The sequence below is a fragment of the Cucurbita pepo genome, chromosome LG10 (assembly GCF_002806865.2).
Source record: "Cucurbita pepo subsp. pepo cultivar mu-cu-16 chromosome LG10, ASM280686v2, whole genome shotgun sequence".
Lineage (NCBI taxonomy): Eukaryota > Viridiplantae > Streptophyta > Magnoliopsida > Cucurbitales > Cucurbitaceae > Cucurbita > Cucurbita pepo.
In genome coordinates, this window is record NC_036647.1 from 8414651 (window position 1) to 8430281 (window position 15631).

General features: G+C 35.0%; 1 protein-coding gene across 3 annotated transcripts in view; it reads left to right on the forward strand.

Annotated features, from left to right (window-relative positions):
* The first annotated feature begins 2214 nt into the window (after nucleotides 1-2214).
* Nucleotides 2215-15631, forward strand: part of LOC111803391 — a 32706-nt gene continuing 19289 nt past the window's right edge. For 2 of the 3 annotated variants that reach the window (XM_023687765.1, XM_023687767.1), the window contains exons 1-11: nucleotides 2215-2457; nucleotides 2545-2645; nucleotides 2729-2945; nucleotides 3056-3137; nucleotides 3645-3930; nucleotides 4290-4392; nucleotides 4478-4623; nucleotides 5421-5591; nucleotides 10830-11032; nucleotides 11134-11280; nucleotides 11371-11459. In XM_023687765.1, the coding sequence (XP_023543533.1) occupies nucleotides 2286-2457; nucleotides 2545-2645; nucleotides 2729-2945; nucleotides 3056-3137; nucleotides 3645-3930; nucleotides 4290-4392; nucleotides 4478-4623; nucleotides 5421-5591; nucleotides 10830-11032; nucleotides 11134-11280; nucleotides 11371-11459 (1717 nt within the window). In that variant the 5' untranslated portion in view covers nucleotides 2215-2285. The remainder of the gene's footprint in view (nucleotides 2458-2544; nucleotides 2646-2728; nucleotides 2946-3055; nucleotides 3138-3644; nucleotides 3931-4289; nucleotides 4393-4477; nucleotides 4624-5420; nucleotides 5592-10829; nucleotides 11033-11133; nucleotides 11281-11370; nucleotides 11460-15631) is intronic. The other variant, XM_023687766.1, reaches the window with a different exon arrangement.

A 15631-nucleotide genomic window follows, 5' to 3' on the forward strand; every position in this document is an offset into this window, starting at 1 on the left:
AATTTCGACATTCGCTGAAATTCTCGCATTTTAATCAAACAATCTAGTTATTCGTTAGTAATTTTTTAAATAAATAAACAAATACATACGCCTTTTAACATGTGTGAAATAACTTTATTAGTGGTATTGAAACAAAAATCTTAATTAAGTGTATAAATATACACACACGTATATATATACATACATACATATATATACGCACATATATATACATATATATATATATATATATATTTATATTTATATTTGGATGATAAGCTTAATCAAAATTAAAATTGACCAAATTAAAAAAAAAAAAATTACATTTGGTACAAACTACCAAATTTGTTGTTTTAAGTTACAAAATTAAAAGTTTTTTTTTTTTTTTCTTACTTTCCATGCAAAAGTCATACATGGCAAATAAAACTGAACACGTGAAGTTCTTGGAAAAGAAAAAGAAAAATAAAAATAAAAATAAAAAGAATCTTATTTATTATTTTTGTTAATAAAATTTTATATTAAAATACTATTTTGTTTTTTTTTTTAATTTTAACTTGGTAATTGCAATTTTTTAAATTTAGTCTCAATAATTTTAATAAATTTTAAAATAATCTGATAAATAAAGTCTAATAAAAAAAAAGGAGAGATTTAAATTTGCATGGAAAAGGGTTAAATTAATAAAATACAAAAAAAATGATTTAATTAATTCATATAATGATCGATTAATTTGAAAAGAAGAAATTGGAGGTGCCTCCATAATTGAAATATTAAAAGGACAAACATTTCTTAGGGAGAATCTTCAATTAATGGCTAAAAAAAACACTACATTAACAAAACAGAAAATTGCAACTATAATTCAAATAATTGAATTCCTATAAATGATAAATTAATAAAATTATTACTTTCTCTATAAAAAAAAAAAAAAAAATACTTTTAAAATTTTAAAAGTTCCAATAATACTTTTTATATATATATATATATTTCTTTGAAAGATACTCTCAATATTAATAATCTTAAAAGAAAAAAAATATATCATTCAATTTAAAAAAAAAAATTATTAATATCTTTAAGCTTTTTTAAAAAAGTTCAAAATTACCCTTACTATTATTACTATGTTTAAAAAATACTCATGAAATTTAAAAAACACTTTTAAACTTTACATAAAAAAAACCTTAATTTTTTTTTTTTACCATCCATCAACATCTCATAGATTATCTTAAAACTTTTTTAATTATTTTTAAAAATTATTGAGTATTTTTTAAACATGTTAAAATATGTTTTTGATTTTTTTTTTTTTTTAAATTAAGAATATTAAAAAGTAAAAGCCAAATTTTTTAAGAATGTGAAGAGCCTACGTGTAATATTAATCTATGTCAGAGTTGGCCAGTGCAAAGATCGTCATTGATACCGGGAGTTCGAAAGGAGAAAAGACGAAGATAGAGTGAAAGAAACGAGCAAAGTTGCTTTACCGAGTTCTCAAAGGCTTCAAAAAGAAAAGACTTAATAGAGTAATCCCTTATCTCAAATCATAGATGCTACGGGGCGCAGGAATCAAAATGTACCACTAGGTTGCCACATTCCCTTCTCCCGAGTCATATAATGACCCTGAACAAGAAAAAGTTGCTTTCGATGTGAGATTCGCAGGATTTGAGTTGTTAAAAAACTCGAGGACTTGAAAATTTTGATCAACTAAGCGTAGTCCCTATGGTTTAGGTTGAGTTATGAACTTACTTGAATTGAGTTAGATTCAATAAATAAAAAGTTGATGCATTTCTTTGGTTCATGGTTCCACTAGATTGAGTTGAACGCAGCAGCTACATGGACCCCTTTCTTTCTGTTGTTGCCAGCGCTTTCTCGAGCCAAGCCGGAATTCTTTACGAGAAAGGGCAGGCAAAGCCCGAAAACTGCTATCCTACCTAATAGGTCAAGAATTCCAATCTCGATGTCCTTCTCCGGTCAGACTCAGTATCCTTGGTTGAAAAAGGGATTGGATAAGGCTCACATTATTGCCTTAGGTTGAGCGGAACCTAACACAAATTATATATACTAATATTTATTTAATAATTTCTAAATAATTTTTAAAAATAATTTTCAATTCGGTAAAAGATAATGAAATTATATTTATTTAAAAAAATGGAAAAAAATGGTTTATTATTTTTCTAATTAACCCTTCATTTCACCTTATATATTTTTAGCCACTTTTCTGAAGAGCCCTTTAAAATTACGTTAATTTCCCAAAAGTCCCTTCAATTGTCCTGTCTTCATTTTCCATTTCCGCAGTCTGTTCTGTTCTGCTTGGTATTCCAATGGAAGACGACGAAGGGGAACTGCTCCTATGGAAGTCGGATTCAGCACCTCAATCCATGGTCTCAATCACCGTCGGCAGAGTTATGGCCACCTTACTCGCGGCTCGCCCAAAGAAGCTCCACGACGCCGTTTCCGGTCTCTCACCCGACCACCGCCACGGAGCTTCACTAGGTTCTTCTCTCATTTCACTCGCGAATTGTATTCCTCTTCATTTGTTTCATTTTCAGTATACTGTAATGCATTGCACCGGTTCTACAGATTCTCTGGACCAATCTCTCTGGTTTCTGCATAAGTATGTCAGGGACGCTGTTCAAAACCATGCTTCGTTAGATGAAATCCTCGTTCCAATGATTGAACATGTAATCTCATTCATCTTCTTTTTCTATGTTTTTAAATAAAATATGCGAGTCAGTCTGTAAAATTGTCAAGCATAATCGTGCAGACGTTGAGATTCAAGGATAAGAACTGGAAGCGAGGGGGCCAAGTTATGGTGCTTCTTAACTGGCTGTTCCTTGACGAGCTTACTTTTCAATCGCTTATAAAAAATCTTGCTGATATTATTGTGAGAAAGGATGATCGCTATGTCGCCCTTGGCTGGTGTATCCTTGTTCGCAGTCTTGTGGAGTTCGAGTCTGTCCCTACTGAACTTTCATTGAACGGTGCGCATTAAAATTTGTATTTGTATTCATAAACTAACACGCTGTTAATAATGTCCACTGTTTCTGGTATCGTCTTCATTTTTGTTGTTATTAATTTTCTTTTTGGATAGGTTTAAGGGAGAGATTCAAGGATATGTTGAAGGTATTCTCTTCGTGCATTCCACGCCTGACATGTATTTTAAGTAAAGGAAGGTAAATTCCTTCTCATATTCTTATCAAGGCTGTCAGCCCCTGATTTTCATGTTTATTTGTCCATTTTGGTTTTATGTTTTTGGGTGTCGTATAAACAGGTTGATGCTGCAATGCATACCATATTTTGTCATTAATATGTTGTCATACTATTTTTCAAGACAAATCATCCCTTTACTTCTCGCTCGATGTGTGTTGAGATATAATATTTGGAGAATATATTAGTTATGGAATATATCTTAGATATTATATCTTAATATTTTTTCCTTTATGATTTGATTTGTAGTATATTTTATTTTATTCTCAATATTTAATTAGTTTATATTTTAGGTGTTAGTTATAGCTTGTATCCTATGTGAAGGTTATGAATATCAACGAGAAGATATACCTTCGATCCCAATTCTATTTCTCATTCTTAACAATTTGGAAATGGGTTATCTACTTTTGTTTGCGTTCTCACAAATCATCCCATATTTGTTTTTACATCTCACATATGATTTGATTTTGCAGTATTCTACAGGAAGGGTTTGAGTTACCTTCTCGCCTTTCGGTTTGTGCTGCCGATTGTGTAGTATCCCTTACTAATGCACTGACAAGAAAGCCTGAGGCTCAAACTAGGCAGAAAAGATTAAATACAAGTTCATCATATCAGCAAGTTACTTTCTTTTCAAATGCTGTGGATGACCAGCGAGAGAAACCAATTAGTAGTTCTTCAAAAGACTCAAACTTGGACATGGAATATTTACTCTGGGATCAATTGAAGGATCTCGTGATTTTAGTACAGAGGCTTCTTGCAGTATGTTTCTGTTTGCATGTTCTCTTCTTCTGTTTTGCATGGTACGATTTTAATTTATGACATGTTAGTTGGAACACATGCTTGCTGTTTTAGTTCCTGTTAGCGATGGCTCTTCTGCAGAAAAAAACTAAAAAACATATGCAAAAATTATGCATGTCCTGACAAGTGCATTTACACTTCTCATGTGTTTTTTTATACTTTTTTTGGCCAAAATGTAGTATATTTCAATTTCTTTAGTGTCTAATTTTATGTGGTTGGGAAATCTAGCATGAATAATTTGGTATCTAACATTAACAGTGGACGTTGACTCCAGAGGTGAGTTGATTTAATTGTACTGATATACTTCCTTTGCACTCTAGTGGAGCATGAAAAGTCGGCCATTGCATGCAAAAGGTTTAGAGCAAGTGCTTAAATGGTTGCAAGAGATAAATGTGCATTATGGTAGCTTCCGAAATGAGGCAGGTCCTACACCCAGTAAATTATTCAAAGCATATCTTATTTGATCACTTAATGCTCTATGTTAAATTATTTGTTTGGTTTGCCATAGGGAAGGAAAAAGCAAAGATTTCCCAAACTGGAGCATTGCTACTTTCTTCTTGTTGGAGGCACTACAGCATCTTATTATTTTTGGATGATTGCCGATTTTCTCAGCATTACGAAGAATGGTTGAACCAGTACTTGTCAGGCATTCAGGTTGAGTATTCTAAATCTAGTTTTGATGATTTAAGATACTTATAAGATTTTAATTTTAGGTAGGCAGTTTGTTTGTAGCTCAAAAGTTGGATTTCCTATCCGGGGGTTACTTTATTTTGTATGTTTGCCTCAAGTGCTTTTCCTCTCTTGTCTGCTTGGTTTTGTATGTAAATATCATGTAAATCTGTGATTTTTTTCTTTTATTTGGAGAAGAAATGTAAAAGTTTATTTCTTCATGGATCAGAGTTCATCTGATATTTCTTAGTCTTGCCCTGATGGTTGATGGTTCCTCATTTCGACCACTGTTATTGGTAGTAGCTGACACTATGGTGTATATCCCCTTCTGTAATTTTCTTCACCATGTTAGATAGAACATGGTGAAGGTGAATCCTATAACAATTGAGCCAATCAAGTCCAAGGTATTAGATAAATTTGAAATTAAAAGCACAGAACCAGGCATCAATTACCCAAATAAAGCATACTTAGTTATAGTTATGATCTAACTATTATGGGGTTCAGGGTTGGTACCTTTGTTCGGGATTCTATCCTTAGCTACTTCTGTTGAAATGTCTGATTCGTTGTTCTTGGAGATTATGAGCAGTTGTAGGCAAGCCTTCAGACATTATAGCATACTAAATAATGGGGCAGTGATGCATCTGTCCTACCCTCTTGAGATGTTAATTTGACTATTACTGCTTACTTGTGGCATGAGGCTATTCTAAGAGCATCAAAGATTATAGCATTTATTGAATTTGAATTCTGGCCTTCTGAATTTTATACGTAATTTTCTTTCTCAGTATTATTCAGGGCACCACACTGGGGAAAGTATCGGAAATAAGGATGGTAGAGAGACCATTATTTTTTTCCTGAATTGTTTATGCCTTCTATTGGGGCGGCTTGACAGCAAAAAATTTGAAAGCACAGTATCAGAATATGGATCTCAGATTTCTCAGGTTCTGCTATCGCAGGTAGTTATGCATTTAAACATTTTAAGCTGCAATTATAATATCTGAAGAAGACTGACATAGAGACTTTCAACTTTCAATTAAATGCATGCTCAACTGTCAACTCTTTCAAAGAAAGTTCTATTGTATTCTAACGCCTTGTATAAGCTGCTGTAATTGTACGTTTAGTTTGTAACTAGCATGGATTAAAATATTGGCGATCGCCAAAACTCACCTATTGACAATGACATGAAGATTCTCCCTTCATATTGCGATAGTATCACCGATATTTTAAAAATATCGATGATATATCAAACATTGGCCACATCTTGCTTATAATCTTGATATCTACTTAATGCCCCATAGGCATGTTCAGCTTCTTGACCGCACCATTAAACAGTTAAAGGAGTTAATTGTTAGAGCTTTTATTTCCATATCAGCTATAAGAAATTAGAGACATTACAATCAAATAGAGATCAACCATGAAAACATTTAAAGAACAATAGACAGTTCCAAGAGCCTTGTCGTCCGAAAATCAAAAGAACACAATGAGAGCTTGCAAACCAATGTTGAAACAAAGAAGGAAGACATCACAAACCACTAATAATTAAAGACATCGACAAAGGGCTGACTTCTTGCAAAACCAATATCCTCTCATTGGTTTGTAAATTTTATACTGATGATTGTCCTGGAACCCCAACATAAAATTACCAAATTATCATAGATTCACATGCTGACTATGCCATGGTGTAGAAGACAACCAAAAATTTCCAAATTGATTTGTGATATATGTACATATAATCCATCGTGCCATCAACTTTTCTTGCTTGCCTCTGCCAAACGTCAATTTGTCTTACTTTCTCAAACGGCTCATCATTCAAATATTCTCGTGTTGTGTTGAGTGATCAAATACAATAGTTAGTCAACAAATAATAATAACTAATCAACCAAGCAGAATACATAAGATTGGTAGGATCATTTTTTATTGCTGTCCTTTCATCTGCATTCAAGACATTTACCACAGAATCAACCCGAATGGTTACATCATTTATCCAAAAACATGGAGACCTTCAACTGAAGCTTTTGAAAACTTTTTTCTTTTAGAATCATTAGAGAAATTTCATGCATCTTAAGGTCAAAAGCTTCAATGAGAGAAGCTAATATGTAAGCTTTGAGGAGGGAGGAGGATGAGGAATTTGTTTGTCACATTCTTGAAATATAAGACTTCAAAATCAATATCATCAATGTTATTTTCCATAGGCTGTGAGATTGATTCCATACTTCTGAAATCAGAATCTTTGTTAGAATGTAAAGGAGATTAAGAAGGTGAGATGTCTTTTTGTCGAATGAATGTCTCCTTTAGTGAAGAAAAACTTTGGATTTGCTGAAGATAATTTTTAGCTGGTTGGAAGATGTAGACAAAAAATTCCTTGCTTTTAGTTGAAACCTTCAATGAGGAGTCAAGATCTGAAGTACTTATTGCAAGTCTGAATTATCTTGCTATTGTTCATATTAATTTTAGAGAGGTATATATCTTTTATAATATCGGCTAACTAAATCCCTAGATACTAGGCAACAATAAATTTAAATAAATCTCTAGATCCTAGGTAACAATACAGTTAAATTAGGGAAGTCAACTACTTCCCTTATTCAATGAGATTACACAAATATCTCTTAACTTAATGGTTAGAAATTACAAATATTTCTTAGATCGAGGTCATTCCTTTAATAAACATCCTGGATACTAACTCACGAGACATTAAGCTATAAAGTCCTTTTGTTAGAATATCGACTAGTTGGAGTTGTGAGGACACATAACTAATACATACCACCCTTTTTTAATTTCTCCTTGATATTATGCTTTGTCCTATCATAGTGGATAAGATTATGTGCTATATTGATAGCTGATTTGTTGTCACGGTACAACTTTACTGAACCTTCTCTCTTAATCTGTAAGTCATCAAGGATTATTTTCAACCATAAGAGTTGACGTAGCCCTTGTGCAGTAGCTCAAAATTCTGATTCAGTTGATTACCTAACCAATGCATTTTACTTTTTAGTCCCCCATGTTACCAAATTACCTCCTACAAAAGTACAATATCACGTAGTAGATTTTTTGTCCCCTATTGATCGAGCATATTAAGCGTTGATGTAAGCTTCCAATGCAAGGGAATTATTCTGTTTGGACAAAATTCCTTTTTCGGACGTTCCTTTCAGGTAACGTAACACTCTATATGCTGCCTCAAGATGAGTTTCTTGCAGATCATGCATAAATTGGCTAATTACACTCACTGAATACGTTATGTTTGATCGAGTTTGAGCCAGATACATAAGCTTCTCCACTAACCTCTAGTACATTTCTCTGTTCACCACTAGTTATGCTTTTGACTCTCCCAATTTCTAATGTGGATCCATTGACGTGGGTGCAGGTTTACATATGTTTTTCTCTGTTTCCATCAATAAATCCATCACATATTTCTGTTTGAGTGCGACTTCAATACCAAGTACTTTAGCCTTCCAAGTTTTTTGATCTCAAATTCTTTCATCAATTTCCTATATGTTCATTTTTTTCTTCATCTTATCTCCGATGGCTAATGTTATCTACATACACTAGAAGCATTGTTACTCCCCTTGATTTTGAGTGCTGGATAAAGAGTGTGATCTCCTTGACCTCACTTATGTCCAGTATTTCATTATCTCTGTGAATCTTGCAAACCACGCCCTTGGTGATTGTTTTAATCCATATTGGACCTTTCTCAATTTGCATACTTCCCCTCTTGAACTTTCAAATTCTATAGGAATGCTCTTGTAGATTTCCTTGTCTAGATTACCATGAAGGAATGCATTTTTAACATCATACTATAGAGCTGCCAATTTAAGTTGGTAGCCAAGGATAACAATATTCTTACGGTGTTCATCTTTGCAATTGAGGCGAATGTCTCTTGGTAATCTATGCCGTAAGTTTGATTGTATCCCTTAGCTACTAATCTTACCTTGTACCTTTTCAACATTCCATTAGCTTGTAGTTTACCGTGAAAAGCTACCTGCACCCAACTATATATTTTTCCTTTGGCCTATCCTCAACGTTCCACATGCTATTCTTTTCTAAAGCATGCATTTCTTCTCTCATAGCACTTGCCACTCTCTTTTAAATAAACTTTCAATAACTGTGCTAAGTGTAACCATTGAATTTAGAGTCAGAATGAAATTGTTGTGTCCGTCATCTATTGGTTCATTTGGAGTTCCATCTTGTACTTGTATTGCATCTTTATTTTGAGTCAAGTTGAATGTTTGGACTTGTATCGGTTCTAAAATGACTTTCCTCCTAAAAGTCTGTCCTCAATTGTAATGATGGCTGGAATAAAACAACAAACATTCCTTTTAACTTCAATTTTAACTGATCTTCAATCGAATCTATTCAAAGTTAGAGTAGAAATACTACTAATAAGACCAGCGAAGTGACAACCAAGTGCTTCAAAGCAACCACGCGTCCAGAAATGTAGAGGTAAGTTCAAGATTGTAATCCATCCTCCATTACCTGTAATAAACTTTGTATACTGTGCTTTTCAATCGCCCCGTTGTTCAATTTTAACATGAAAAGCACCAATTTTCTTCCATTTTCCAATGTCTCCAAAAAATCTTCCATCTTCCATCGGAAGTAAAGCTTTATCATCCATCAAATGATAGACAGAAAACATTACTTCAAATGATTTTTCTAATTCCAGTGTGATACTTCTCCAATTATCATGAGCGTTCATTCTTGTAATGACCATTGTTGAACTCCGATCTATTTCCACAACTTCCTTTTCCTTTTTGAGCCAATAACCTTAGGATGAGTGTGATTGTAGAAATGATGAAATCTTGAAATCTGGAGCGGCAGAATCAGGGAGAGTTTTTCCTTGAACCATTTCAGCATAAGGAATATCATCCTGATATTTTCTGAATTTCCTTCCATTTGAGCAGCTAAGCGAAGCTTCTCGCATCATTTCCCAAAAAACCAATCAACCTCTATATTATTACCAGCTGGAACCAAGACAACTGATCTTTTACTAAAGGGCTTTATAGCTATACCTTCAAGAAATCACCCAAATTGACTCATCCTATTTACTGATAGGCAGACCCAACTCTCCGTTTGCATGTCTTAAAATGTGAGTTTTCAATGGATATTACATAATGTCAACAAAAGTTTCTTCAAACCAAAAAAGTTGCATACGATAAACAGAAAGAGAGTAAAGGCGAGAACCATCTTTTTGTTCAATCTTGAAAAACTCCGTTCCTAGAAGATTTTTGAAGAAAAACTTCTTACCCACCTAACAACAACTTAAAACTTCTTACCCACCTAACAACAACTTGGCCTCTCATATTCAGGCTGAAAAGTAAGCGAAACTGAACTTCTGACGGAAATAAAATCCAAAAACATTTCCAAAAGTTAGAATCCAGAACTTAAAAGGAATAATCTATGAAGAAGAAACTGAAATGGAGGAAGTGGTTCTTGGAGAATTCTCCCCTTGAGGCTACTTAGGCTACACCATTAATATTAATCTATTGGATCTTAACTTCTTATTTACAGTGTAGTCAGCAAGGATTGTGTCAGAAAGTCGTAACTATAACAGGGTGCACACTTGGTAGTTAAATTTTTTAAATAGGGACCATCCTGTCTTTCTAGTTACTCAACTATTTTTTTTTTTTTGAAAAATGAATAGTTAAAAGAGTTTTCATTGGCAAATGTGAAAGAGTACAGAGGGACATAGAAAAAACAGTCCCCTCAACCAAGGGGCATACAAGAAAACGAGGCCAAACAAGGAGATATACAAAACAACCATACAAATAAGAGCTCCCATCTAAGATAGGCCTAAAGGATGGCTCAAGAAATTATTTTACTGGTTTCCACTCTGGGAATTGCATAACAGACACCAATTAGGAGATCTTGTGATGTTAGGATTTCATTTTTGTATGATATTGGAAGTGTTAGTCTTCCATAGCACATGGAGCAAATGAAAAAGTATATTCTTTGGTTTCTTGAGTTTCTAGACTAGAAGTTACCAATCGCTTCGTTATATGATGCATAGATCGTATACTGATTACTTTGCTTCAGTTTTTCTAGAGTAAGAAACAAAACTTTTTATTGAAGAACTGAAAAGATACTATTGCTTAAAAGACAAAACTCCACAAAGCAAAAAAAAAAAAAAAAAAAAAAAAAAAAAAAAAANTTGTGTTTATGCTTTCTTGCTTACGTTTTTCTTTATGTGTTGTGTTTTTAAGTTCCATAGTACAGATGAAGATGTTATTACCGAGGTTGTTAGCATATTTAAGGCGGTTTTTCTCAATCCAAAACTTTCTTCTGGAGACAGCATCACTGACATTAGGCAACTGGATGTTGTGATGCCATCATTACTTAACCTTCTAGATGAGCGGGATGTTACAGCTAGAGCTGTCATCATTCTCATTGCTGAATCTTGTTTAATGTAATCTCTCTCTCTCTCTCTCTCTCTCTCTCTCTCTCTCTCTATGATTAAGGAGTTCATTATCTCTTTTGGTTTCACTTTGACTTGTTGGGGTTTGTCAGGAGCAGAGATAATGATCAGTTCCTTTTGGAAGTCTTCAAGCGATTTGATTCTGATAGTATCATTCAGAGAAGGAATGCTATTGATGTGATATCTGAAATTGTTCAGATGTCATCAAATAAAAGAAATTTACTTACTCAGTCAGCATGGTAACATGCACAAGCTTTGCCTTAATTTTCATTTTTCCTAGATTAGATATTTAGTGCTGTAATAACTTTTTCTGTCGTTAATTACCGCAGGCAAGATATAGCTAAGCAATTAATCAAGTGCCTGGAAGATGAAGAAATTCTAATTCGTAAACAGGCTGCTGATTTGCTTCCTTGCATTGGTTAGTTTTGATGTTTGCTGTAACGCCATTAATTTTTCTTAACCTAATTATTAATAACCTAATTAGTGATGTTACCTTGCATTCATAAGATATAATGGAAGCTCATATAAAATAACTTTAAAAATAACGGCATGGTCTTACATAAATAGAAAAATTAAATGCAAACGTTTACTATTCAAGATAAAATTCAAACAGAACATCTACTGTCCTCTAAAGCTCCCATTCCAACTTCCATGGTCTTCACAACATCCACCGTCAACCGTGCATGGGAGCCTTGCCTTTACCTGAAAAATAGGGTAGCATGTGGCTTGAGTATTTTATGAAATACTCAATAAGTGGGGTTAGGTATACAATACACATACAAAACACATACAAAACACATGCAAAGTACTTGTAAAACACGTGCACAACAGGAGTGGGACCTGTCTTTCATTTACCTTACATGGCCTTAGGCTCCTTTCTTATCCGGGCAGGGTGGATGTGTAGTACTTCTCCACACACGGCCCACGTACGCGTTCATGGGCCTACTATTAGGACCGCACAACAACACATACACTCGATCAAGATGAACACAAAGAACAGGAGAGAGAAAATTCAAGGAGAAATATTGGCTAAAGGTTTTATTGATGATTTCAGGTATCTACAACAATAGAGCAGAGAATGAAGAAAGTACATTTTGAAAGCACTATCTAATTGGGTATATATATATGGTTTCCATTTACCAAATATAGGTTTAACAGATTTAACCATATATCTCTACCAAATCTTTACAAAATATCTACCATATATATCTCTACCAGATTTTTACAAAATATCTACCATATACATCTTTATCAGATCTTTACTATAAATAGGCATCAAGCTTCATATCCCAACAATCTCCCATTTGGAGACTGATCCAGTCAATCAAGAATTTCTTCTTAATCTGCACCATACCAATTGAGGTTTTGCACAACATCAACACATTTCGTTAACATGTTTGCTGGATTCTTTACACCCTCTATCTTCTCCAAACACATCACCATCTTCCACTAACCTTCGAGTGAAATGGTATCACCTTGTGTGTTTTGCCTTTGAATGATAGGACTGGGTTCCTCACCAACTGCATGACACTCTAATTATCCTCCTAAAGAATCTTCTCGCGCTGCTTCTTGCCTAATTCTTCTAGGTAGTCTGTCATCCATATCATCTTCTTTCCAGCTTCAGCTATTGTCACGTACTTAGCCTCAGTAGATGAAAGAGCAACGCATTTCTGAAGCTTAGACATCCCATCATCCATGGCTTGCTCCCACTTGGTTGTATCCTCCAATGTGGGATCTCATCAAAGGGCTATGGTTCCCCTTCATCAGTCAGCAACAGATTGTGTGATGAAGGTGAATACCTATTTAGTACTCTGATAGTCCTGGATGATCTTCTCAACACCTGCTCAGGTATTCCTTGCTCCGCTTCTGGTTCCTCAGTAACAGTCTTAGAAGTTTCTTAAGTATCTGCAACAACATTACCTTGTGAATTGTTCTGCAACTCAACCTCAACTCCCACTTGCTTAGTTGTCTCGGAACCTTTCTTCAATTCTCTGACAGTCTTTGTGAAGCTAACTTGTTTCTGTTTGCTCATAACACAGTTCTCACGAGGACTCATCAATAGATTTCAGACTTTCCAAAACTCCTTTCGCAGCCAGCATCTTCATTCCTTTGACGCTCGTATGTCCAAGTCTATTGTGCCATAGACTTGAATTGGAAGCACTCTCAGCAACAACTATGTTTATACACCCTGCAGTGGTGTATAGGGTTCTAGATTTTGTGCCACGAGCTACCACCATAACACCCTTCACAATCTTCCACGAACTCTTCCCAAACTCTGTTGCATAACCTGTGTTATCCAACTGACCAATAGATATCAGGTTCTTCTTAAGACCAGGAATGTATCTGACATTCTTTAATGTCCATTGATTTCCTGCCAATACACCTTCTCAAAATTTTCAGACTTGAATTCTGAAACAACTCTTTATTTGGAGACAAATGAAAAGATGCACCTGAATACAAAATTCAGGATTCAATCGGACTGTCCACGCTGAGGATTAGAGCATCCCTAATGTCTTCTGTTTAATTTACCGAATCATCGTCATCCTCTAATTTGTGATTCTGCTTCCTCTTTGTATAATCTGCCCGAAAGTGACCTTTTTCCACAACTCCAACACTTTGCGTTTGGTTTGTTTGAAGATCTTCCGGTTCTTTAATTTTGATCGCGCATTGTTTGGGCCCTTCGATTTGCTTTTTCCCCTTTGGTCAACATTGAGAGCACCACTAGATGAGTCTTTAATTTTTCGTTTGCGAATACTTTTGCTGAGAATTACTTCTCAGATTTCATCGAACTTCAACTTCTCAGATCCTCGGGAGCTGCTGATCGCGGCAACAACAGTATCCCACGACTTGAGTCAAGATGACATCAAAATCAATGCCTTAATTTCATTTTCGAAATTAATTTCCACCGAACTTTGTTGATTTACAATCATATTGGATTCGTTTATATGATCAACAATAGATCCATTTTCAGACATTTGTAGATTGAACAATCTCTGCATCAAATACACCGTATTCATAGCCGATAGTTCTTCGTACATATTCGACAACACCTTCAATAGGTTCGACGTCGTCTTCTCCTTGATGATATTGAACGCCACGTTTCTGGACAGTATCAACCGGATCGACCTTAAGGCCCGATGATCCTTGAGCTTCCACTGCTTCGTGGCCATGGTATCCGCTTCATCCCCAACAGGGGTTTGTGAAGATCTTTCTGATACAGTCAATCTTCAATCTGCATCTTTCAGAAACTGAAATCGGATCCATCAAACTTTCCAATTCCAATCTTTGAACTTTCCATCTTCACAGATCATGGTGAATCTCACCTCGCTCTGATACAAGTTGTTAGGATCACAACAACGCACACACTCGATCAAGATGAACACAAAGAAAAGGAGAGAGAAAATTCAAGGAGGAATCTTGGTTAAAGGTTTTATTGATGACATCAGGTATGTACGAACAACAGAGAATACATAGAATGAAGAAAGTACATTTTGAAAGCACTGCCTAATGGGGTATATATATGGTTTATGTTTACCAAATATACGTAGTCGAGCCGCGAGGAAAAACGGAGCCGAGTTGACGTTATGTACGTGTGCGGGCCGAGCCGCGTCTGCGCGCATGTGTGAGCCAAAAGACGCAGCTGCTTGTCTTGGGCCGATGCCTACAATCGGGCGGAAATAGAGTCGTCTGGGCTGGATCGTGTTCGCGGGTATATGAAGAAACCCAACCCGAATTGTCACTTTTCCTTCCTTACTCGAGAACAATTCAAAAACCCTAACTACGATTTCCCCTTTCGATTCTGACGAGACTGACGCCCTCACGTTCGTTCTTGCTGCCGTTTTGTTTGTCCCTCCTTGCTATGCAACACCATGATGTTAGTTCGCTCTTATCCAAGAAAACTCACTGAAAACTCGAAGCCTCATTTCGTTTTCCAATTTCTCACTTCAAACCCTTATGTCTTTCTCTCATCGGCGCAATAGTGACAATCAATGGAAAAGAATGACTATTTAGATATCCTAGGGTTTAAGAATGGGGAACTCAAGGAAAATAATATGTTTCTATTAATAGAAGAAATGCCTCGACGGAAATCACGCAATTTTTGACGAGATTTCCTGCGTCATTGAATATTACTTTTTTTTTTTTGAAACTCGTATCGTTACATTTGCACTATTCTTAATATTAATTTTTGCTTTACCCTTATGAATATGTGCTTTGCGAAGTGAACCATTTTATTATTGGACATTCTATTAGGAATCCTAGACAACAATGGTATGATATTATCCACTTTGACAATGGTATGATATTATCCACTTTGAGCATAAGTTCTCATGACTTTATTTTTGGTTTCCCTAGAAGGCCTTACACCAATAAAAATGTATTCCTTATGATATGAACCATAACCAAGGAATTTCCATACCTCAAGGTCCAATTACAAGAACGAGAGCCAAGAAGCTACAACAAACCTTGTACACATATATTCAAGCTATGGTGAGCTCATCAAAGGAAATTCTAGAAGACGTTGGAGATCTCCCTTATATTTTGTGCAAAGTTGAGCTTCAAGAAAGAGATGCATTAAATGCACTTTAAGTT